This window comes from Ursus americanus, chromosome 14 (assembly GCF_024610735.1).
Source record: "Ursus americanus isolate L20-20 chromosome 14, mUrsAme1.1.p, whole genome shotgun sequence".
Taxonomy (NCBI): Eukaryota; Metazoa; Chordata; class Mammalia; order Carnivora; family Ursidae; genus Ursus; species Ursus americanus.
The window spans coordinates 43,441,913-43,465,512 of NC_142140.1; the positions used below are offsets into that span (position 1 = coordinate 43,441,913).

At 51.4% G+C, this 23,600-nt stretch overlaps 1 protein-coding gene across 2 annotated transcripts in view; it reads right to left on the reverse strand.

Annotated features, from left to right (window-relative positions):
* UPF1 (UPF1 RNA helicase and ATPase) overlaps nucleotides 1-22,689 on the reverse strand; it is a 36,347-nt gene extending 13,658 nt beyond the window's left edge. Inside the window, exons 1-11 of one of the 2 annotated variants that reach the window (XM_045778410.2) lie at nucleotides 22,197-22,689; nucleotides 8,498-8,640; nucleotides 6,784-6,873; nucleotides 4,340-4,507; nucleotides 3,805-3,985; nucleotides 2,324-2,485; nucleotides 1,554-1,671; nucleotides 1,304-1,402; nucleotides 728-836; nucleotides 402-561; nucleotides 170-288 (exon numbers count right to left, since the gene is read on the reverse strand). In XM_045778410.2, coding sequence (XP_045634366.1) covers nucleotides 170-288; nucleotides 402-561; nucleotides 728-836; nucleotides 1,304-1,402; nucleotides 1,554-1,671; nucleotides 2,324-2,485; nucleotides 3,805-3,985; nucleotides 4,340-4,507; nucleotides 6,784-6,873; nucleotides 8,498-8,640; nucleotides 22,197-22,427 — 1,580 coding nt within the window. In that variant the 5' untranslated portion in view covers nucleotides 22,428-22,689. The remainder of the gene's footprint in view (nucleotides 1-169; nucleotides 289-401; nucleotides 562-727; nucleotides 837-1,303; nucleotides 1,403-1,553; nucleotides 1,672-2,323; nucleotides 2,486-3,804; nucleotides 3,986-4,339; nucleotides 4,508-6,783; nucleotides 6,874-8,497; nucleotides 8,641-22,196) is intronic. The other variant, XM_045778411.2, reaches the window with a different exon arrangement.
* Between the last annotated feature and the right edge of the window lie 911 nt (nucleotides 22,690-23,600).

Genomic DNA, 23,600 nt, shown 5'->3' on the forward strand with positions numbered 1-23,600 from the left:
GCTGCCCCACCGCGGCCTCTACCAGAGCCGTAGGCTCACTTGTTAAAAGCAACCAGAGACCAGATCTCATACAAACAACATACAACACAGTGTGCCAGGTAACAGGCGCCCCCAGGCGTCCTGGCAGACAGGTCTCTCCCTTCCCACCCCAGGCCGTGCCGAGCCCTACCCATTGCCCTGCCGAGCGAGGTGGTAGACGATGGTGGCAGAGGTCACCGTCTTCCCCGTGCCTGGTGGTCCCTGGATCAGACTCAGCGGTCTCTGCAGCACAGTCTTGACGGCGTACACCTTCGGAGAACGGGCAGTCGTTAGGCTGCAGCCGGCCCCGGGGAGTGGGGGGCCACCCACCCAAGCAGGCTCCGCCGGCCAGGCCCCTTCCAGCCCCCAGAGTGGGTGAGAACCTGAGAATGGTTGAGGTCGGGGAGCCCCTGTGCCGTGAAGCGTTTCGGCAGCTGGCACTTGATGATCACATCCTCCACCTCGTGCCCGAGCAGCTTGTGGTAGATGTAGCCCGAGACAGAGGTCTCATCCACGGCAAACGTCTTCAGCGCGCTCTGCATCCTGGAAGGGAAGCTCGGGGTCAGCGGCACGTGCGACCACGGAGCGCTGCGCAGCCAGGCCCTCGCAGATGGGCTCCATCGTCCAGACGCCAGAGGCAGCAGCTGCGACCCCAACGAGGCCCCGCGAGGCAGACACGGTGGCGCCCACGGGGGCGAGGTGGACGTACCTATCAAACGAGGTTGACTTCCACACGAAATCCACCTGGAAGTTATGAGTCACCTCCACGGGCGCACCCACACTGCTCCGAAGCTCAATGGCGATCTCATCGCCATAATCTGTGCCGCCGAGTTAAGTGTCATCGCTGTCAAAAGCTGGGTTTACCTTTCTGAGGAGCCTTCATTTGGTTACGGAGGAAAAAGGCCCACCTCTGCGCCAAACACAGAAAACTCCGCCCGCCCGGCCCGCGCTCAGGACAGACGTTACCAGCTCCTGCACCCTCCCTGTGAGCGTCCAGCCAGCACCCAGCATGGGGGGCCGCGGTCCGGCGGGGGTTCTGACCGAGCCTCCGGAGCCATGGGGCACAGAGCGGGGAGCACCCCAGCCTCGGCTGGGCAGCTCTTTGATCCGTCTGATACACATGGCGCACCCTCAGAGTACAACTGAGGAAAGGGCTCAGTGGCACACACCACTCAGAGGCCACCCCCAGCCGTGGCCGGCCACGCCGCCCTTTCCTCCACCTGTGGCGATCCCCACACAGCGCCTGTGCTCAGGACGAGCTCACCCGTCTTCACACAAAGGATACTATCAGGGACCTTGATGACGTGGCCGATCCCTTTCCACAGGGGTGCCAGATCCCCTTTGTACCTCAGGCATATCTCATCCCCCTGCATGAGCCGCATGTCTTACAGAGAAAAGACAGCAAGAAAGTTAGCGTTTTCAACACGTGCCGAGGCTGCCACCAAGAAGAGTTCAAATTAAGGGACACTTTACAAGGGTGAAACTAGGAATTTTATGCTACTTATGGTCACAAATATTTTAAAACTTAAAATCACCTCTTAACCAAATTATGACTAAATCCTCATTACCAGAGTCAGTCTTGGGCAAAGTGAAGTAGGCGATTCTCTTCTTGTTAAGGCCCAGGTCCCACCTGACCGTGATGTTATCTTGAGTCTGAGCACATGAAAAATAAGAGCCCTGTTAGCCTGAGACACAGACACGGGCCTGGACTCCTCGTGTCTGGGTTTCCACAGCTGGGTGCCCTACGGCGACCTTACGAGCCATGACATCAGGGTGCCGTGCGCAGCACCCAACAGCCTGCAACACCAACAAGGGCACATCCGGGAGAGAAGTCATTAGGACCCCCAGAACCCGCTCAAGATGACCAGGAGACCCCCACACAACGTCTGCTCTCGGAGGCGGCTTCTCTGTGACCCACGGAGGGAGAAGGAAGCTGGCGGCCGATCCTCAGAGCTCCCGCTTCCTCTCCGTGTTCTTCGCCAGACCAGTACAAGGAGTGCCCTCGGCGTGCCACGGGCTCCTTGGCTCTGACTCTTGTAGCTGTGGGGCAAAGGCCGCGACCCCGACTGTGAGGGATTTGTGTTGGATTTTAAATCAGAAAACACTCAGGCCGGTGTTTAGCTCTGAGCGACCAGGCATCTGCCCAAGGGTCACTCCCTTGCCTGCCCTCAATCCACCATTCCGTCTCCGGGCCCTGCGCCTTGGCCCACGTCAGCGTCCGCAGTTTGCAGAGGAAACCGCCCTCCCCAGACCTTAGGAGAGACGCTGTGTTAACATGACCGACACCCTCCTGCACACACATCACCTGGGACTCTTTCAGTTTCTTATCGTAGTCGGCCTCCAGCTTGACCAGAGGGCCAAATATGTTCTGGTACTGGTAGGCGTCCTCGTACCGCAGGAGGACATGCTGCGGCTCCTCATCCACGCCCGGCTTCTCCAGGTCCTCCAAAGTGGCAGAAGGATTTTCCTAGAAGACAAGCACCGCGCCTGTTCTTCCCCATTTTCGCCTACATACGGAAGAACTACACGCAGGCTCACTAGTCACTAGAAGAACAAGGCCTACCCACCACCCCTCAGAACGAGGCGATGTCGGCCTGTCACACCGAGGGCACCGGTGGTCAGCTGTGTCCACCCCACGAGGGGAGTCCTCATATGGGCAAGTGTACGTGGCACACGGAGGTGGACACCGGCCCGGGTCCTTGCTTACCCTTCAGCTGTTGCCCCCACCCTCCCCTGCCCAGGGCTACACCAACAGGGTGAGTACCGGCGATGACACCCCAGGTACACAACCTGACACGCCTATACCATCAAAGGGCTCCATTCCCCAACAAACGCCTAGCCCCGGAACTGGGAAACAGAGTACCTCTTTCGGGCTGCCAGAAAGACCGCTAGTTCTCTGGTGGTGTAAACAGAAGGGGAGGCCCTTCTTTCCCCCACCAGCCCCCCAATTTCCTCCTGACCCTGTGCTGCACCTATAGGGGTGACAGACTCTGCCCCTCAGGGACACAGCGGTATCTGGGCTGTGCGGCTATGAACAGGAAGCGTGAAAGAGTTCTGGCCGTCTGAAAATTGAAGCACAAAGGTACCCTGCTACGTGACACTTGAGAAATATTCTGACTTGCATTCAAAGTGAAAATACATTCACATTTAAGATTTTGGATTATACGGGCCCCTAATTAAAATTTATAGCCCAATTACTAAAACTTTATCATAAAAGCTGAATTACCAGAACCAGAGAAGGGCTTCCCTGGAGAACTGGGGTCTATCAGGCAGGGCAGGCACCCCACCACCCAACCTGGAAACCCCTCCCCTTCACTCATCCAGCTGCAGTGGGCCCTGCCTCTCTTGACCTTTGTGACCAAGACCCCTTTTCCCCTGAACATTCACCCCTGGCCTGGTGTCACCTTGGCTCTGACACGTCACAGGCCCAACGAGGTCTTCCAGCACCCTCACAGTCCTGTCTCCCCAGGCCCGGCTCCTCCTGCCATGTGCACCCACAGCTGTCCATGGCCAGTTCTGGTCTCCCTCCTTCCCACCACTCACCCTCACCCCCTCTCTCTCCCTCTCCCTCTGCAACAAGAGAAAAACTCCAACAACCGGAGCTGTGCTTTCCCAGAGGCCTGGCAGGAGATGCCTGTGGGATTCCACCAAAGGGCCATTCCAGGTAGAGACTGCAGTCTCTCCCTCGAATTCCTTCCAGAATCTCCTGTTCGGAAGACAGTCCCAGCAGCTCTCCCTGGACAAGAACCGTGCTGGGGCAGATCTGCACTCTCAGCAGGCCCTCACCTTCCAGAGCTCCTCCAGCTTGTTGATCTGCTGGGCAGTGATCTGCCGGGCCCGCAGCTGCTCCTGCTCAGAAGGGATCTTGACCAGCCAAGAGAGGAAGCAGCGGTCCTGGATCAGGGGCTGCCACTGGGAGCTGTCCCAGTTGATGTCCTTGAGGCTGCTCTGACTGGCGCAGGGCTGCCTACAGAAACACCAAGGGCAGGGAGAGCCCAGGTGAGGATGACCTCCGCCCACAAGGCTCATCTTTCATCTCAAAGTGACATTCCCTACATTTTACTATGTGATCATATTACCTTTAAATTGTTAGCAATACACTGCCTCTCCCCATGCACTTGAGCTCTGAACTCTTAAAACTCCTAACACTGTTTTTACAGAATTCTTTTTACGATTTAACCAGAACACACCCCAAAAGAGTTACTCAGCATTCCCAGTTCTCTAACTAGCCCCAGCCCCCAAATATCCTCATACCTCTCTAGAAGGAGGCCCACTGGGGCTGAATGCCCCCGCCCCCTCTGAATGGGGGCCCCGCCCTCACCTGCACAGCAGCACCACTACTGAGTCAGCCTTGGCAGGGATGAAGCCGAGGAGGAAGACATTGCGGCAGCCACAGTTGTAACACTCCAGAACTGTCTCCCCCAGGGGCCCATCCTTGTGCAGAGTCACCTCTTTGCATTTTGCCCTCACGAGGTGATTTACAATGTGGCTGAAACCAGGAAATGATAAATAGTTAACACCCAAAGTTTGGCTTTTCACCACTTCCAATTTTTGAGCCCCCCGTTAAAAGTTCCGGTACCGTTCACAGTCCATTAGCAGGGGCGGTCACACCTCATCCATCTGGCATCCCAGGGGACAAGCCCGCCCCTGAACTGGCTCCCCACTGAGCGCAAAAATCAATCCGACTTGAACAGTCTTTAAGGAAAACTTTCCTAACTCGTTTCACATAGTTCCTGCTTCTTTTTTTTAGTTCCTGCTTTTTGAAATCCTACGAACGGGGCCTGAATGAACCTATCGCTGGGGCCAAGGCTGCTGTCCCGGAGAGGCAAGAGGCCTGCCCCCTTCCACCGCTCCTCTCCTCTTGCTGAGGCTTCTCGGCGGCGGCTGCTGCTGCTTTCGAAGTTGCTTCTCCGGGCCCCTGTGCCTGCTTCCAGGAGCAACAGCCCCTCCTAATTTGCTGCAGGCCAGGAAACTTGATAACCAAATGTATTAGAAACCCGAGGACAGTAAAAAATATTAGGCAGTGGGGCTCAGGGCTACTCTCAGGAAGCGGAGGGCCGACTCTGAACTGTCTGAAACCCCGCTGTCTCGGCTCTTTCCTTGCCGCGCGGCCAGGATTCTGCTGTCCCTCCCATTTCCGGGACATAGCTCACCTACACACAGGGCTGGCGAACTCCGCCTCAAGACAAGCCAGCCTTGTGTGGGGTCCACGGGTGGTGCATGGCTCTGCCTTAGGCTCTCCCAGCTACCTGCGGCCGGCCGTGCTGCCGGTTTGTCAGACGCCGAGCACGCCTGCTGGGCTTCCAGCCTGCCTGGCTGCCGCCCGTCCTCCCCTCGGGGAAACCCCTTCTGTTGCAAACTTCAGCTCAGAAGCCACATTCTAACCCTCTCTGGCCCATTCTAACCCACGAAGCCAGTCAGGTTATCTAACCAGCTGTCACCACTCTCTGCACCCAGAAAGCGCCCACTCTTCTGAAGGTGTCACAACTGGGCATTTGACCAGGCTCTGACTTCCTCTTGTCTTTTCTACACCCACCTCACCCCATTATATTGGAAGCTCCCTGAAGGCAAGTGGCTGCCCCACCATTTTTACCATCTGGCCTCATGCAAACACTTTGCTAGCTGATGGAGTCTGTTTTCTCTTAGAGGCCTTTCACTCACTTCCCTGATCTTGGCTCTGCTGACCGGAAGCTGGGGTTGTCAGCTAAGAAGTTTTATTTAATTGCTTTTCCTGCAGGAGAGGAACTAATGCAAACATAGTAATGCTGAACTTACCCAGAACATTCTCAAAATGGGACATGTATCTGGTTACCCTAAAGATGCTTTTCCTTTCAAATCTTTAGAATTAGACACCAGCCTACTTTCTTGCCTCACCCAGAATCCCACAGTTCACACTGCTAACTCTAAGATGACACGAGCTCTGACCACTGTGTCCTCAGCAGCACGAGACGGTGAGGCCTGGCCTGCAGCTGTGGAAGACACCGGAAGGGTGGGGGCTCTGTGCAAATAAACCTGCCTATGGGGTTTTGTCACTGTTATGTCTCCGAAACACGAACCCCAGAAGATGCTGCTTTCTTGCTGGTGGCCTGGAGCCCTGTCCCACAAGACTCTGCTCTGCTTCCCTATGACAGTGGCGTGAGCTGTCACATGCCACCGCAGCTCTGGAGGAGCCACCAGGACTGGATCCTCCCCTGGAATCCAAACACCAGCACAAAACTGGTCTCACCCCAAACACAAAACACAAAACAAGAGACCCAGTCACAGCTGCTGCTGATCAACAGCAGGAAGGGAAGCCCAGAGACGACGGTCAAGTGAACTTAATTTAATCCGATGATTCAGGATCTGGCCCGTATTAGCCTCAGGACTGCTCCGATGAGCTAAGGCCAGAGGGAGCCTTCTCAGGAAGCAGCTCCCATGGATGCCCATTACTGTCTTGGGAACATCCTCCCCAGGCACCCAGTAATGAAGATGAATGGGCGTGCCAGGAGCTCATCTTGCAGAAAAATATAAATAAAAACTGGGAACGAGAATTAAGCCAACCCTACTTGCATAATAAAAAGAACCACAGAGAATAAATCAAGGGTAAATACATTAAGGCATTCACACACCACCATCTGTTTCAAGTTAAACCAGTCACAGAGGAGGGAAAAAACCAGGTTTGTTAGCGTGATTTTATATTGTGCTTTTGCTTCAACATTTCCATAATTTACATACAAATCTGAGCACAGCACTGATTAAAGACACATGGGAGGTCTGATTATCTACCTGCCAGAAGTATTTCCACGCCCGTTACAGAACCACTTCTTGCTGGTGTTACAGTAAACCACGCAAGCAGGATCGTGTATTCCGCAGTAACTAAAAAAAGTCAAAACATCAACAGTTAAAGCTGGAAGGTCTCTCTCTGGTTTTAATTTGGCAGGATGTAAAATTCTTTCCTCTTACAACATTTTTAAATTTTTCATTAAACACATACTCAAACCCAATGATCCCACTAGCAAAATCCAATCAGTTAACTGCAGAGGCTTCCCGACTCTGCAAATGCAGGGAAGGGGTACAGGGTGCTGGGGGAGCTCCCGAGAAAGGCCCTAGGCAACAGCAAAGCCCCTGCCATGTGGGGGATGAGAGCTGTGGAAGGTGCCAGGGGAACCCAACAACAGAGGCCTGACGCCCCAAAGCAACCCCTAGCCACCCCACTTTGGCCTTAAGTTTCAGGAACTGTGACTTATAAGCAGGGAAATCAGCATCCCTGGCTCTGGGCACACAAAGTTAAGCTGTGACCACGCTGTGTTCACAAGCGCTCCACTCTCCGGCAGAGGGCGCCATGCTCCCGGGAACGCTCAGCTCAGCCCCAGCAGCAGAGGGTCTCCAGGTGCACGCTGCAGCCTGAGCTCAAGCTTGCAAGAAGCACCTCAAGAGAGCCCCCAGCCTCTTTCTTCTGAAAATCAACACATCAAACACAAAAACCAAGTCGCCACAGAGTTCTGTATGTGTATGAAGCCAAGCCTCGGTCTCAAACTAGAACGTGCTCCAGCCAAGAACCTTCCCCCCCAACACCCCCCACCCCCCACCACAGGGACAGCTGGGCAGGTGAGGGGGTGTGTAAACTTTAAGCACCTGCAGCTTTACCAGAACCACTTCACCGGCAAATGTGCAGATAACAGGAACACTAACACATATGTAAAAACATTTGTAAATAAAACAAAATAAAGTTAAAAACAAAAAGCCAAAATAAAGTTAAACAAAACAAAACAAAAGGTCTCCCCCACAGAGCAAGGAAAGAAGCAGCACTCTGTCCTGTGGTGGGCACAGACTTCGGAGGGGCAGTGTGCCCAAGAGGCCGGCAAGACAGTGTCATGGCCCAGGCCCAAAGTGGCCCTGACCGGCCAGGTGCCCTGAACAAGATCAATTCATCTCTTCTGGTTTCAATTTTCTTGTGTACATGTAACAAAAAATTAAGAAGTCCAATCTTACGGGTCCAAATACAAGGGACAGGTCCTGCTGTGGATGAGAATTCCAAATGTGGTCAACAAGCAGATCTATCCACTGACTATTCAATTCCAATTTTGGGGGAATTTTGAACACATCAGAGAGGCAGATATTTAAAAGTATCTTACAATTATCTCTTTGTAAAAGAAATCTTAGCTGCTGTTTACCCTCTTAAACCCAAGTGCTCACCAAATGTGAGTTCGTTTTGAATGAGTGAGTGGGACAGGTAGCGGGAACCACCAGGACCTGAGAGGAAGCAGAGAAGGGAAGCCTCTTCCCTACCCTCTGGGTGAATCAGCGGTATCAGAGGGGGCTGGTCCCATCCTCCTGCCCCGTAACAAGGACTATGTATACACTGGCCCGAAGAACGTTCTTATTTTGTAATACCAAACGTCACAGTCCACCATCTCAAATGGGCTTCTCAAGCCAGCAAACCCACTCAGAATACAAGAGCTCCGGGAAGTGAGTCTGCGCCTCTGCCCTCGGCACTTACCTGCAGGCATGTACAGGGAGATCCTTCGTGTAATAGGTATCTTCCTCATCTTCTTCGAAGTTCAACTCAGCCAACAACTGGCTGGTCTTGGCCACGCCGTCATCCACGGCCCCGTTCTGCAGGATGCCCTCCGGCCCACCGACCTAGAGCAGAGGAGCGGCGTCACCACGCAAGGCTGCAGCTCTCCGGCCTTAGACCGGGCCCACGGCTTCTCCCCGCACAAGCAGCCACGGCAACCCTGCCGTGAAGCACTGGCCTGCCCTCCACTTTGAGAGAGTTCAGCTTCTTCTGACTGGACTTTTCACACTCTCCACCTCCCGGCCAAAAACAGGGCGCTGGTGGCCTACGTCACCCACCTGCCTCCTGCGTATCCAGGTCCAACCCCACCTGCTCACAGAGCCATGACCAAAGCAGGATGCTGAAGAAGACGCTTTGTTCCCATGACAGGGGGCCACAAGGACAAGATGACTTTTTCCAAAGCAGTTGCAATCCCCTCTGGGGACAGCTGCACAATGTCAGGCCAGAGGCCTGGAATCCCACCAGAGTGAAGGTTCCTGCCAAAGCCTAAGCCAGAAGTAAAGGCTGTGTCCACTGGAGTAGTTCTCTTGTTAGTCACCATACTTCCTCCACTGCCAGTTTCCCTCTCCAGAGGGCAGCCCTTCTTCATTAGAAGTTCAATGTTTAGGATAACCTTCTAAATTCAGGCTATAACCTTACTACATGTATTACCTTTTATATGTTACAACAGCACAAATACACAAACAGGCAACATTCACAATAAGCCATGAATTTCACAGGCACTTCTGCTGAGCTCACATGTCCATTCAGAGGCACAAGGATTCAGCTCGCCAAAGAGTAACAGGCATTCCTAAAGCCATCCCCAGGAACCTCGGGTGGCAGTCAACAGTCCCTGTCATCTCACCCCCCCCCCCGTGACATGACACATGAGGCTGGGTCAGGCAGCAGGGGCGTGGAGTGCTGATGAGGACAGGGAGGAATGACAGGACGCCCAGGACAGGCGCCACGTTTCTCTGAACCGTTAGAGAGGATCAGACACTGACCCTCTCCTTCAAAGAGCCCTTGCCACATAGAGCCATGCCATGTGGAGCCAGCTCAGGCCAGTGCAGCTCGAGCCAGCAGCGCCCACAGGGCCTTTCCTTGTCCACTGCTCCAGCCAAGTCACCTGTAAGATTCTAAAGACAGCAGTTCAGGGACGCCTGGGTGGCTCAGTCGGTTGAGCATCGGATTCTTGGTTTCAGCTCAGGTCACGATCTCAAGGTCGTGGGATTGAGCCCTGAGTCAGGCTCTGTGCTGCTGAGTCTGCTTGGGAGTCTTTCCCTCTTCCTCTCCCTCCCCTGCTCATGAACTTGCGCTGTCTCTAATAAATGATAAAATCTTAAAAAAATAAATAAAGACAGTTCACCTGGGGATGGGGGCCGAGGCGGGAACTGGGGGGGGGGGAGTGCATTGCCCCCTAGGGGGCGTTCCAGAAATTGCAGTGGTGAATTTGGGTTGTAAGTAGGGGGTGAACACTCTGGTCTCGGCCCAGTCCAGAACCCCATTTCGCAGCTTCTGCCACTACTTTAACGTACTTTTTTCATGTAGGCAACAACCAAGTTAAATGCAAGAAAACTATGCTTTGTCTGAGGAAAAAAAAGAAAAGTTTTTTTCCAAAGAAAAATCAAAGTCAACTTTTGGATTTTAATGCGAAGATGTTGCTATACCATAATTACGAGCACTTCTCTGTGAATCCCTGATCTCTTTTTAAAACTGTGGTAAAATACACGCCACATAAAGTGCACTGTGACCATTTTTAAGTGTACAGCTCAGTGGCATTCGGTGCGTTCGTATTATTCCGCAGCCATCACCACCATCCATCTCCAGCACTTCTTCATCTTCCCAAACTGAAACTCTGTCCCCGTTAAACACCAGGTCCTCGTTCCCATCCCCTAGCCCCTGGAGCCCACCATTCTACTTTCTGTCTCTTTGAATCTGACTACCCTAGAGACACCATATAAATAAACAGCCTCACAGTATTTGTCTTTTTGTGACTGGCTTATTTCACATAGCATAATGTCCTCAAGGTTCATCCATGTTGTAGCAGGTGTCAGAATTTCTTTTAAGGCTGGGGCACCTGGGTGGCTCTGTCAGTTAAGCATCCAACTCTTGATTTCAGCTCAGGTCATGATCTCAGGGTTGTGAGATCAAGCCCCACACTGGGCTCCGAGTTGGGTGTACAACCTTCTTGAGATTCTCTCTCCCCCCCTTTCCATCTGTTCCCCCCTCGCCGCACTTACACGTTCTCTCTCTTAAAAAAAAAAAAAAAAAAAAAAGGAATTTCCTTTTTTAAGGCTGAATAACATTTCACTGTATAGTTACACGTTTTGTGTATCCATTTATTTTTCAGTGGCCCCTTGGGTTTCTTCCACCTTTTGGCTGCTCTGAACATGGCATACAAATATCAAGTCCCCACTTTGAATTCTTTTGGGGATATGCCCAGAAATGGGCTTGCTATATCTTATGGTAATTCTATGTGTAAATTTTTTTTTTAAGATTTTATTTATTTATTTGACAGAGAGAGACACACAGCCAGTGAGAGAGGGAACTCAAGCAGGGGGAGTGGAAGAGGAAGAAGCATCCCAGCAGAGCAGGGAGCCTGATGCGGGGCACGATCCCAGGACCCTCAGATCACGCCCTGGGCCGAAGGCAGACGCTTAACGACTGAGCCACCCAGGCGCCCCTCTATGTGTAACTTTTTAAAGAAACTGCCATAGTATTTTCCGCAGAGGCTACCATTCTCCATTCCCACCCACGGTGCACAAGGATTCCAACTTCTCCGCAGCCTCATCAATACTCATTATCATTTTTGTTAGTTTTTAAAGATTTTATTTATTTATTTGACAGAGAGAGACAGCGAGAGAGAGAACACAAGCAGGGGGAGTGTGAGGGGGAGAAGCAGGCTCTCTGCTGAGCAGGGAGCTCCGTGCGGCTCAATCCCAGAACCCGGGATCAAGGCAGATGCTTCAGAAGGCAGATGCTTAACGGCTGAGCCACGCCGGCACCCGTTTGTGTTTAAATCGCCATCCTACCGAACGTGAGGTGATATTGTGGCTTTGATCTGCATTTCTTTGATAGCTAATGAAACCAAGCATCTCTTCATGGGTTTGTTGCCCACTTGTAAATCTTTTCTTTGGAAAAATGTCTGTTGAAGTCCTTTGCCCATTTTTAATTGACTGTTAGATTTTTGAGCTGTGCTCTGAAATTCGGATAGTTGGCTACCACTTCAAAGAGTTGCCTCTCTGGTTCACAGCGCTTCTCCTGACACATGCAGTGGCGACGCTAGTGCGAGGCTACTCGCAGGGGCCACTCCTGGTGTGACAGTGCCTAGGCACACACGTGTTGGTTTTCTGAAAGCGTATAGTCAAGTTTTGGCACCCGGATTTCACCTTACGGCAAGTGAAGGAAGTATGCGTATCACAGTACGGAAGGCAGCAATCAGAAATGGACATATGTGACCCCTTAAACTCAATAAACCGGTTTCTCTAGTATGTGAGGTAACAAAGTTTTTAAGAATATTATGAAATTCGAACTTTTCATTTGATCTGAAACTATTCTTTCCATAGATCTGGTAACCTGAGCTTAGATAAATGGGTGTTGACACCTTTCATGACTTAACTTTGATCAGCTTTCATCTTTCCAGAGAGAAATGTGCTACTTTTCCAATCTAATCTCAGCGGAAAAACACCTTAAAACTCAGAGGGCTAAGAAGGTAGTCCAGTAAGGAATCAGCATGTGGGCCCCCCTCTCAAGCTCAGAACGGTACTTACACTTTTAAATGGCTGGATTAAATACCTAATAATATCCTCAATTGTGCTTCTTGTCCCACAAAGTCTAGCATACTTACTATTTAGTCCTTTAAGAAAATATTTACAGGGGCGCCTGGGTGGCACAGCGGTTAAGCGTCTGCCTTCGGCTCAGGGCGTGATCCCGGAGTTCTGGGATCGAGCCCCACGTCAGGCTCTTCCTCTATGAGCCTGCTTCTTCCTCTCCCACTCCCCCTGCTTGTGTTCCCTCTCTCGCTGGCTGTCTCTCTCTCTGTCGAATAAAGAAATAAAATCTTTAAAAAAAAAAAAAAAGAAAAAGAAAATATTTACAGATTCCTTGTCTAGAACAACTCATAAAACTTTTTATGAGGTTACATAAGCTTATACATGTAAATGTCCTTGGTGATACCTGAATCTTTACGTTCCTGAAATATCAAAATTAGTACACAGAGCAATATAGAAACATGCACACCACCCAGGTGCCCTCTTTCAACCCACTCCTGCCTCATCTGGGCCTCAGATCCCACAGTTCACCTCCCATCACCAGGGGGAGGCTTGAACCAGCAGAGGACACACCCTGACCAGCCATGTGGGGACCCTCCCTGCACCACACTTAGCCCTGGGGCAGGTTAAGAAGGGGCAGGAAATTTAGGTCTGCTCTCACAACTCTTGGGAGACAGTATGATACAGATACGAGGTCAGGTAGACTCTCTGCACCTCCACTAAAGCTGGGGAGGCTGGAGAGAAGAGTCCAGATTTCCCAAGGCCCAGTAGCCCTCCAGTCTCCTGGTTGGGAAACATGTGCATGCCCCCCGCCCCCAGCTCCCACTCAGCCCCACTCCCGCCCAGCTGTGGTCTGGCCACAACATAAACTGACTTCTATAGCTGGGTTGTTAGTTTCTCCCTCTACTCTCTGGAAAGTTTTAAGATAAACATTAACTTCAAAAATACATTTGACCTTAGAAACTATAATTAAATTAGTTAAAACAAAGCACTAGAGAGTGCCCGGCACAGAGAAGGTCCACAACCCATGCCAGGTGACATGACGGGAGCAATGAAGGGTGCTTGACCTTGGCCAGTACAGGACTGAGGTCCTCTGAGGTTATCAACCTCTGACTTTCAGCTAGGACCCCTCGCGCCTGCTAGGCTGATGGGGGCAGGACCGCCCCTCCCCCACCAGTACCCACAGGAACGCGGAGCCTACCCCCAGGCACTGGGGAAATGATTCCCTCTACACACCTCTGATCCAAGTACTATTTGAAGTACATCTATGAGCTGCTGAGCTGATCAAGGCCTGCAGATGTTCTCTGCTCAGGGACAGTTTCATACAACCGACTACAGAACTCAGACTGCGCACATCAGAGTAGCAGGAAGAGAGGTCACTTCAGACCCACAGAGGAAAAGCATGTAAATTCAAAAATTACTCCTAAATGTGCTAAGAACTTTTAGACCACAGATTTTTACTCCAAACCTCATAAGCACTGTATCACTCAGGAAGAAATGAACCTTTCACAGTCCCTCAGTCCCTGAGGCTGCCAGTGCCCCAGGGTCTTTGCACTCACAGTCCTTTGGCTTCTGCACAGCTGGCTCTTGGTCCTTTGGGTCCACTGCAAAGGGGCATCTCCCAGGGAGGCCTCCACTGACCCCATCTGTGGGGCCCCACAGCAGGGGTTCCTGCTATCACCCCAGCATCTAGAAATAAGCCCACACCCCGGGAGGCCCTCATAGTATAGGCTGTATCTTCACATCCAAAAACATAAAGGCTGGAATGTAAAGTAACTCGTCAAGTATTCTTTTATCTCAAGGTTTAAATAAAAAGAGTGGGAAATCACCTTTCCCTCAGTGTGGCCCGAGGCAGAGGGGTGTGGCAGAGCCTCTGAGCCTCACCTCAGGGAAAGGCTAACAGAAGTTCTGGCTTCTTCCCAGCTTTTGAGAAAGTTCCAACACCAGAGAGGATGAACAACTCACACACCTGTCACCTGGATCCACCAGCCGCTCACACTTTGTCATGCTTGCTCTCCCCCTCTGCACGCATACACACGTTTATTTTCCTGATCCATTTCAGAGTCACAGGCCCCAGGACAAGCACTTTCTCCACATAATCACAAGCTTCCCGCTCAGGAATAATACTGATGAAACTGACCGAATACTGCTATCTAATAAGCACAGTCACAATTCCCCAACATCCTAAGAATGTCCTTTACAGTTTTTTACGTTCAAGACCTAGATAACACGTTACTTATGATGTCTCTTTAGCCTTCTTTAATTCATTAGTTTTAACACATGTAATAGCTGAGATTCAACCATTTCTGACCTACAAAGATGATGTCACATGGTCCCACTCAAAAGAGAGTGGTCCCCAGGTTCTGGATGAAAAGGATCTTCAGGGATACCTGGGTAGCTCATTGGTGAAGCGTCTGCCTTCCGCTCAGGTCAGGATCTCAGGATCCTGGGATCAAGCCCTGCATCGGGCTCCCTGCTCAGAGGGGAGCCTGCTTCTCTCTCTCCCTTTGCTGCTTCCCCCGCTTAGGCTCAGTCTCTGACAAAAAAATAAAATGAATGAATGAAAGGAAGGAAGGAAGAGGGAAGGGAAGAGGAAAGGAAAGGAGAGGATCAGATCAGATCTTCACTGGCCTCTCCCTTTACAGTGGACCCTTTTTCTGGTCAGCATGCTGAGTCCAGCCCTACAGTTCATTTCAATGCTCAAAGTATCCTTGATGTGTCTGGGGCATCCCCAGCTCGTCCTGGGCTGCCCCTGCCTGCCCAATCCTGGGGATCACCACTCTCAAACAAGCCCACTCCACACCTGCAGGGAGAAGCCAGGGTGTGATGGGGGGGAGGGGTTCAGTCCAAAAACCAGGATACCTCATAGGACAATGACCTAGACTGAACCCCACAACTCAGGGGCATAAAAGGAAGAGGGAGGGGCTGCCGTGGAGAGAAGGACCAGGAGACAAGACAATCACATTAATGCTGGATCTCACAGGGGACCAGACCAAGCAAAGACATTTTTTTGACAAATGAAGAATCTGACTGTGGAGAAAGGGAAGCCCCACGTATTAGATGATCCCAAAAAAACTACTGTTGGGTGCTGTTCATCTGACAACAGCAGTACTGACTATGACAGAAAGATGCCTTTTGTTTCTAAAAATGCGTACTAAGTATGATAGGTCAAAATGACTGGGTATCTATCACTAACTCATATGGCTCAACCTCAGAAGGAAGGGCAAGATGACAAGCTGGATTTGCTTTAAAACTCTCCGGCGATGAAGAAAAAGGGGAGAGGAAAATCTTCACAACCGCTGAACTAAGGAGATGGATGGTCAGGGTTTACTTACGAGAATTCGTAAATCAACATTTTTACACATACAAATGGATGAGGCGGCCTCCTGGAGTCTGGGTTAACTCTGTAGAGCCATGAACTCAAAAAGAGTAACGGAAAACTAGCACAGCTCTGACCAAACGCCTTCCGATCCAGGATAAGGAGAGCCACCTCCCCAGATTCACTGTCGTCCCCGGCAGCCGAGCTCTGCAAGGAGCTAAGCAGACAGGAAGGTGCCACCCTCAGTTGTGACAAAGGGCTGCCCACAGAGCTCAGCAAGCAGCCGATGTCTAGAAGCCATCCTGGCAACAGTCTGCAGGGATCCTAAGAAGCCTGGCTTGGCTCGGTAGTCCAGCTCACACGCTGACACGTAAAAACGGCACAACGACCCTTTCCCAGCCATGGGATCCCAGGACCCAGCATCCCGGTGTTTATCAGAGGAAGCAGGGCTCTGCTCTCAAGGAAAGCTCCTCTGGCAGGAAGACTTCAAAATCCTCCTGAGAGTGGACCCTGAGACCTGGCAAGGAACACCAAAGACTCAGCCAGACTTGCTGCCCTTCTGCGCCTTCCAAGCTACGCTCTGTTCTGGGTCCCACTGAGCAGACCTAGATGTCATGACCCTTCTCTGTGGTCAGGACTACTGCACACACTGAAAGACCACCCTGCCAGGGCGACAACCCCAACTGCCCCTCAGCTGAGAGCCACTGCCCAGAATCTGCCCCCTCCAGCCTCCACGCATGCTGCTCTGGTGGGGCCTCTCGCCCTTCCTCTCAGGGCAGTGCCTCCAAAGGGTCTGCTAACCAGCACCACCCCCACCCATACCTCCCATCAGAGGGGAGCCCTGCCTCACCCTTGGGGGCTCACGGGCCCTGATGAAAACCACAGACGGGAATTCGTGTCTACTCTAGCCCTAATTCCTTCTAAGGACTCAGGGCCAACAGGGTATCCAGCACAGTGAACACATCCCAGGAGAGTGGCCACTCTGGCTGCCTGGTACCATGGTAGCTCGCACACTCACTGGTACACACATGTGCCAGCGCACACAGGCACATATCCGAGCACCATGCACTCTGCCTGAGCTCCCCTCTGGCCTCGTCCACACTGTGCCAGGTCTACCCGCCATCTAAGGGCCCTGCCTCTCAAGTGAGATTACGGCACCCTTCAGCAGCTCCAGGATCCAGCCCGAGCCCCTGGGTATGGCATACCAGCCTGTGCCTGTACCCACTCTCCCTCTACACCAAGCCAAGCATAGTGTCCCATGCCCACCCCTCTGCCTACCAGGCATGCCTTCCTGAACAACTCAAGGACCACTACTCACTCACAAAGGCTTTCCCTGTGCAGGGCAAACCACTCCCTCTTCTGGGCCCTCAAGATCCCTAAGGTCAACTGCAGTCTGGGCAGCACCTGTCATTTCTAACACAACAGCTACAGATGGCAAAGGATTCACTTTGACCCCCAGCCCTCACAGAACACAGCAAGGCAAGGAAGCAGGAACTGCCGAGAGGGGCAAGAGCAAAGGACCAGGCCGAAGAGGTTGCCCTGACAGTCTGTACAGTGGGGACAAAAGTAAATATGAACAGATATATGAGGGCTCACCCTGAAAGCGGCATGGCCAGGCCCCAGTTCCTGACTCTGAACTCAAGCGGAGGGCCCAGCACACAGGGTGGTGAATCTCCCCAACATGTGACTAGGAGTAGCTGAGCCTGGGGCCACTCCATTTCCCTGAATTAGAGCTGTTGAAGAGACACTACAAAGATTAACAGGAACAAAAATGAAGGAAAAGGAAAGAAAAAGAGGAGTGAAGGAAAATCAAAGACAATGAACAACTGCGGGATGATCGAATAACTCCCCAAATTTACTAGGAAACACTAAACTGCACTGCACACATACAAACGAGACTCTCTGGTATGTGATCATACCTCAGTAAAGCTATTGGAAAGGTGTCTCCTCCTTTTTTGGTTGTGGGAGCTGGAGAAGGAACTTTTTTAGTTAATACTGATATTGTACTAGTGTTAACTTTGCCCCCAATCATACTGAATCTGGGTTAAGAAATTGGGATAAATAAAGTAAGAAGTCATTTTGTTTATGTGACTGACACATACCTAAGCCCTTTCTCTCCCCTAATCGCCCAGAGTCCTAACCGTTTGGAAATAAACCCGGGAAATCCAGGAAGGGGAAAGTGCCGGACAAACACTTGCCAGAGCTCCTGCAAAGTTACCAGCGTCTTATCTCCAATTTTCTCAAGGTGTGCTTATATCCCAGCTGAACTGAGTGTTCATGAAACCAGATGGAAAAAGTCCCACTCAAATTTTAAACTCACCACTTTCAGGAACCCCTGGACTGTATCGAACTCATTCCTCCTCTTTCATAAGCTACAGGCCAGTAAGCAGAAGATGATCTGTTTACTGGGCTGATCATGAGTATGTCAGGACAGCCTTCCATGATGAACTCTGAAGGCAGCCAGGACTATGGTTTTGAAGACTAAGTAGCAACTGTTTAGCCAAGTATCTTACCACTTGAATAGGAAAAAGAAGCCCAAGTGTATGTACTGAAGACTACAACGGATGGGGCACCAGTCTGGCTCAGTTGGTAGAGCGAGCAACTCTTCATCTCAGGGTCATGAGTTCAAGCCCCACGCTGGGCACGGAGCCTACTTAAAGAAGAACACAACTCATGAGGAGCCTCTGTTTATCTGTTGATGGCCACTGGGGTTGTTTCCAGTCTGGGGCTCTCATAATATAATGCTCAGAGCAGCCCACCGTGTGGACAACTGCCTTTGTTTCTCTGCTGGGTCAAAGAGGTGGGTGTGAACCATTCCACCAGCAAAGTATGAAAGTTCCAAGTGATTTTCCATCCAGCCTTTTAAAAAATTTGAGCCACTCTTATGAGTGGGTAGTGGTATCTACAATTTTAGGGGCGCCTGGGTGGCTCAGTCGTTAAGCATCTGCCTTCGGCTCAGGGTGTGATCCCGGCGTTCTGGGATCGAGCCCCACATCGGGCTCTTCCGCTGGGAGCCTGCTTCTTCCTCTCCCACTCCCCCTGCTTGTGTTCCCTCTCGAGCTGGCTGTCTCTCTCTCTGTCAAATAAATAAAATCTTTTTTAAAAAATAAATAAATAAATAAAGTGTACAATTTTATAAACTGACATACATCAATGTATGTAAACACCCACAATCAAGATAATGAATACATCCCTCACCAAGTCTCCTTATGCCCTTTGCAATCCCTCCCTTTTTTTCCTTCCTCCCCCAACCACTCGTCTGCTTTCTATTACTATTAGTTAGCTAGCACTTCCTAGAGCTTTATATGAACAAAATCACAGAGAATATACTCTTTTTTTGTCAGAGTGCTTCTTTTACTCAGTGTAATTACTCTGAGATGCATCCACATCATTGTATCAACAGTTCATTCCCTTTTGTTAAGCCGGGTAGTGTTCCCGACTCAGATTTTTATCATAATTCCCATATTTGAAGAAAACATGGCAGTAGCGACCAGCAAAAGGAAATATTCCAACTAGACAGGCCAGAAGGTTTGTAACACCAGCTACTATGCACAGCACTTCTGAAATTACCTTTCCCTGCCCTTTCGGGGGTGGGGAGGGGGGATGGCCCACAGGAAAGATTCAGATAAGCAAAAAAAGATGGTCCCTTGTATCTTAAGGACACCTGACAGGGCTATGTCAGCACTTTTTATCCCAGGATCTCAAGGGCTTTGAGAAATACCAGTTTTATTTCATAAACAAGAAAACAAATGTTACTTGAACTGACTCAGAGCTCAGCAGGAGTCACCCATGCCCGCCATTCTCCTACTCTGGCAGGGACACACATTCTGCCTCTAAACAAACTTTCAGGTAAAACCAACCAAGCAAAACTGGTATCAAATGTGGCTGCACACTGGGAAACGGTCTGGCAGCTCCTGGAGGGGTTACTCACAGAGCTACCACACAACGCAGCGATCTCACCTACAGCCACACAGAAACTTGCACACAAATGTTCACAGCAGCATTATTTATAATAGCTAAAAGTGGAAACAACCCAAAAGTCCACCAACAGACAAGTGGATAAACAAAATGTGGTCTATCTGTGCTGTGAAATATTATTCAGTCACAGAAAGAAATGGGAGTAGATATGTGTTACAACATGGATAAGCCTTGAAAACAGGCTCAGTGAGAACTCAGACACAGAAGACCACACATGGTCGTTTATATCAAATGTCCACAGTAGGTAAACCCAGGACATTAAGATTAGTGGTTGTCTGGGGTTGGAGAAGGCAGGACCGACAGGCTAAGAGGTGTGGGGTTTCCTTTTAGGGCGATGAAAATGTCTAAAAGTTGGTTAAGGAGATGGCTGCACATCTGTGAATATACTAAAAGGTAATGAACTGTACACTCTAAATGGGTAAAACATACGGTCTATGAATTCTATCTCAAGAAAGCTGTGAAACAGAAGCGGCTGCAGAGCATTTGATAAGTCACAGCCACTCACCCAGTAAGATAAAAATCAAAAGGCATTCAGAATGGGTTTTTTGAGTCTTTCTGAAAGTTAGCTACACAGCCAACTCCTGAGGACAAATAAGGAAAATCCCAAAATTGTAGGCAGCCAATGCCACCAACTGGCACAGAAGATAATCAACTTTTTTCCACTTTCCAATTCTATTCAGACTTTCCTGCCCCCAAATTCAGGGCCTTCTCTTGTGATACAAAGGATATTATTCCCATTTCCCCCTAACATAAAAGTTAGGCTACAGGTGAGTGGGTCATCAGAGCTAACTAAAGGCAAGGAAGGATAAACCCTTTTGATGTCGTCAGAAATCCAGGGAGCTCAACTGCAAGCAACATTTACCTACGGTGGAGTCTTAAGACTCTTAGTTTATACAGCTCAGTGTCCAGGTGCAAAAAAATAGATTATTTCAACTTAAAGAGAAAGACAGGCCCTGTAATTAACGGCAAACAGAATGCAAAGAACAAAACTAGAAGTCAAAGCTGCTGTATTGTATTAGTTACAGTTTAAAAAGAATTTGCAATAAAACAATTACCTTTCCCAATCCTGAGCTGCCATGAATCATGGCACACTGCCCAACTGAGAGATCTTTCTCCTCAGCCTCCTGGGCACACTGGACACAAGTTATAGACAGTGCTATCTGGTCCATCTAAACATGAGTTCAGATTTCATGTATGCTTAAAAGTAACAAAAATAAAACTCCTATACCCCCTTTTTACATCTGTGGAAACAGAGAGGTCTACAGAGTATGAAACTACAGGTGGTATTACGAGCCTGCAACAGCTCACTCATTTCTCCAGGCAAACTCTCCCGTCTCTACCTTCCTCCACCATATGTAAACCAAACTGAAAAAACACACATACTTGCACACCTGTTCTCCCTGATGCTCCGCCCATCAGACATCTATTTTTAAGGAATCTGGGGTTAGAATGAGTCAAATGTTTTCTGCTTCTATTAGGGGCTAAAAGAAAATCCAAGTGGGTGGTCTACCCACGGGAGTGACTCAATCAAGGAGAATGCAAGCCCTCCTCCCCCAAGGACAGAGTCTAAGCTCACTCTGGCTGAGATGCGGTGGCTCCCCCAGGCCTGACAGTGGGTCCTCATGCCAAGGGACCCCTAACCCTCTAACACTCCAGGGCAGGGACCTAGGTACAAGAAGTGTAAGCATGATACCTCCCATAACACAAACCCAAACTTAAAACACCTAAGTAGCCTTCCCTAAACATTCACATCATTGAAAGCAAAATTTTCCAACGTGGCAGTACTATTTATGTAAAACCCACTATCACTGCCCCACTGGAGGAACAAACTCAAACCTAACTTTTCCAAGGCAGGGCTGTGGGAGTTACATAACAGGTCGGTTTCAGCAACAGGCAATGCAAGGAGGAAAAAAAACGCAAACTGTCTCTTGAATAATCTAATAGCCACCGAGTATGGGATTCTCTACTGGAGGCAAAAATTCCGGTTCTGCTCCGGGAGCTTCGACCCTCCCCTCTCCAGCGTCCCTGGGCCCGGGGAAATTTGAACCCGCTGCTCAGGGGGCATGATTAGAGGGGTGGGGGATGCTGGGACCACAGGTGGGGGGTGGGGCAGGGAGGACGGATCGGCCAGAGGGGGGACCGGGGCAGATCGTCCCCCCACCCCGGAGCTGGCTTGAGCAGGGCACGGACCCAGCAGGAGGGAAACTCGGAGACAGGTCACCCCCGACCTGGCCAGGGACGGACCGAGGGCAGGTCACCTCGGACACGCCCGGAAGGGACTTCGGGCAGGTGACCTAAGACGCGGCCTGAGACAGATCATGAGCAAATCACCCGGACCCAACCAGAGCCGAACTCTAAACATGTCTACCCGGGCCCGGCTGGAGACCGAGAACCGGGGCAGGTTACTCCGGACCCGGCCGGAATTGGGGGACCCGGGGAAGGTCAGCCCGGGTCGGGCCTGAGTGGGGAACCAGGCACAGGTTACTCCGGACCCGGCCAGAGTGCAGGACCCAGGGGCAAGTTCCCGGGCGCCGAAGCCCGATTCGGGCTTCCGGCGCCGCCATGTGCCGCTCACCTGCGCGTCCAGCTGTCCGGCCGCAGCACCCGCGCCCGCGCCCACCGGGCCGCCCGCGCCACCTCCTCCAGGGCCGCCGGGGCCACCCGGGGGCGTCTGCGTCTGGCTGGGGAGGGTGAAGTCGGTGAACTCGAACTCCGAGCCCTGTGTGTCGGCGCCGAGCAGCTCGGCTTCCTCGGTGTCCAGGAAGGTGAGCGTCTGAGAACTGGGCCCGTACGCCTCCACGCTCATGGTGCCGCCGAGTAGGGCCCTCAGGCCGGCTCCGCGCCGCACTCGAGCCCGCCGCCGCGCTGAGGCCTAGGCCGCAGGCCTTGGGTCGCCGCCGCCGCCGCGCCCACGCTCCTAAACAGGACTGAAACGCCCGCCGCGGCGCGAGCCGGGCCAAGAGCCACGCGTGCCGAGCCGCCGCCGCTACCGCCGAGCCCTTCAGCGCCGCTGCTCCCCTCGGAGCCGCCCGCCGCTCGCAACCCCCGGCAGGAACCGCCGCCGCCGCCGCCGCCGTGCGCGTGCGCGAGCCCGACGCCGGCGCAGGTGCGCGTGCGCGAGCCCGACGCCGGCGCAGGCGCGCGCGCTCCTCGTGGACTCCTCCAACCGCGCCCGGACGCCCGCGGCAGAGCGGGCCGGCGGAACAATTAGCACGCAAGCGCGCGGGGCGGGGCTTCTAACCGCCGTCGCGGCGGCCGCACGAGGACGTGGTCCCGCCCCAACCGCTACTCAGTGGAGCCCGGCGGCGTGACTGCGGTGGTTGTTTCCGCAGGAGTGGCGACAGTGCCTCGGGTTAATTGAGCACCATCTGGTTGCTTTACAAAGGTGGTCTCGGACCAAAGGCTTGGCAGGAACGATGTACCCCCATCTCTGGGAGAAGCTCCTTGGGCCTCAGTTTCTCAATCTGTAAAATGGGGGTGCCTGGCGCAGAACAGGTGCTCAGTATTCATTGATTGAATAAAGGAATGGGAACAGTCCTTAGCACGGAGGCTGGCACAGGGCAATGGTGATTGCTGCTGCTTCGGACGATAATCATAACAATAATGTTAATTATTAATATAATAATTATTATATTAGCTATAATAACATGATATATTGTAATTATTAATTACATTAATTATAATTACGTAATAATTTTTAATCTTATTATTCAGAGCCAGTATATAGCAAAGTGATTGGGAGCACTTTGAGACCCAGACACCTGCCAGCTGTGTGACTTTGTAAAAGTGACTTCACCTCTCTGGGCCTAGAGTTTCCTCCCCTGGGAAAGGGAAATACTATCCATTAAGATGGGATGAAGAGGGGCGCGCCTGCTGGCTCAGTGGGTGGAGCCTGTCATTCAATCTCCAATCTCCTGGTTGTGAGTTGGGAGTCCCATGTTGGGTGTAGAGATTGCTTAAAAATAGAATCTTAAAAAAA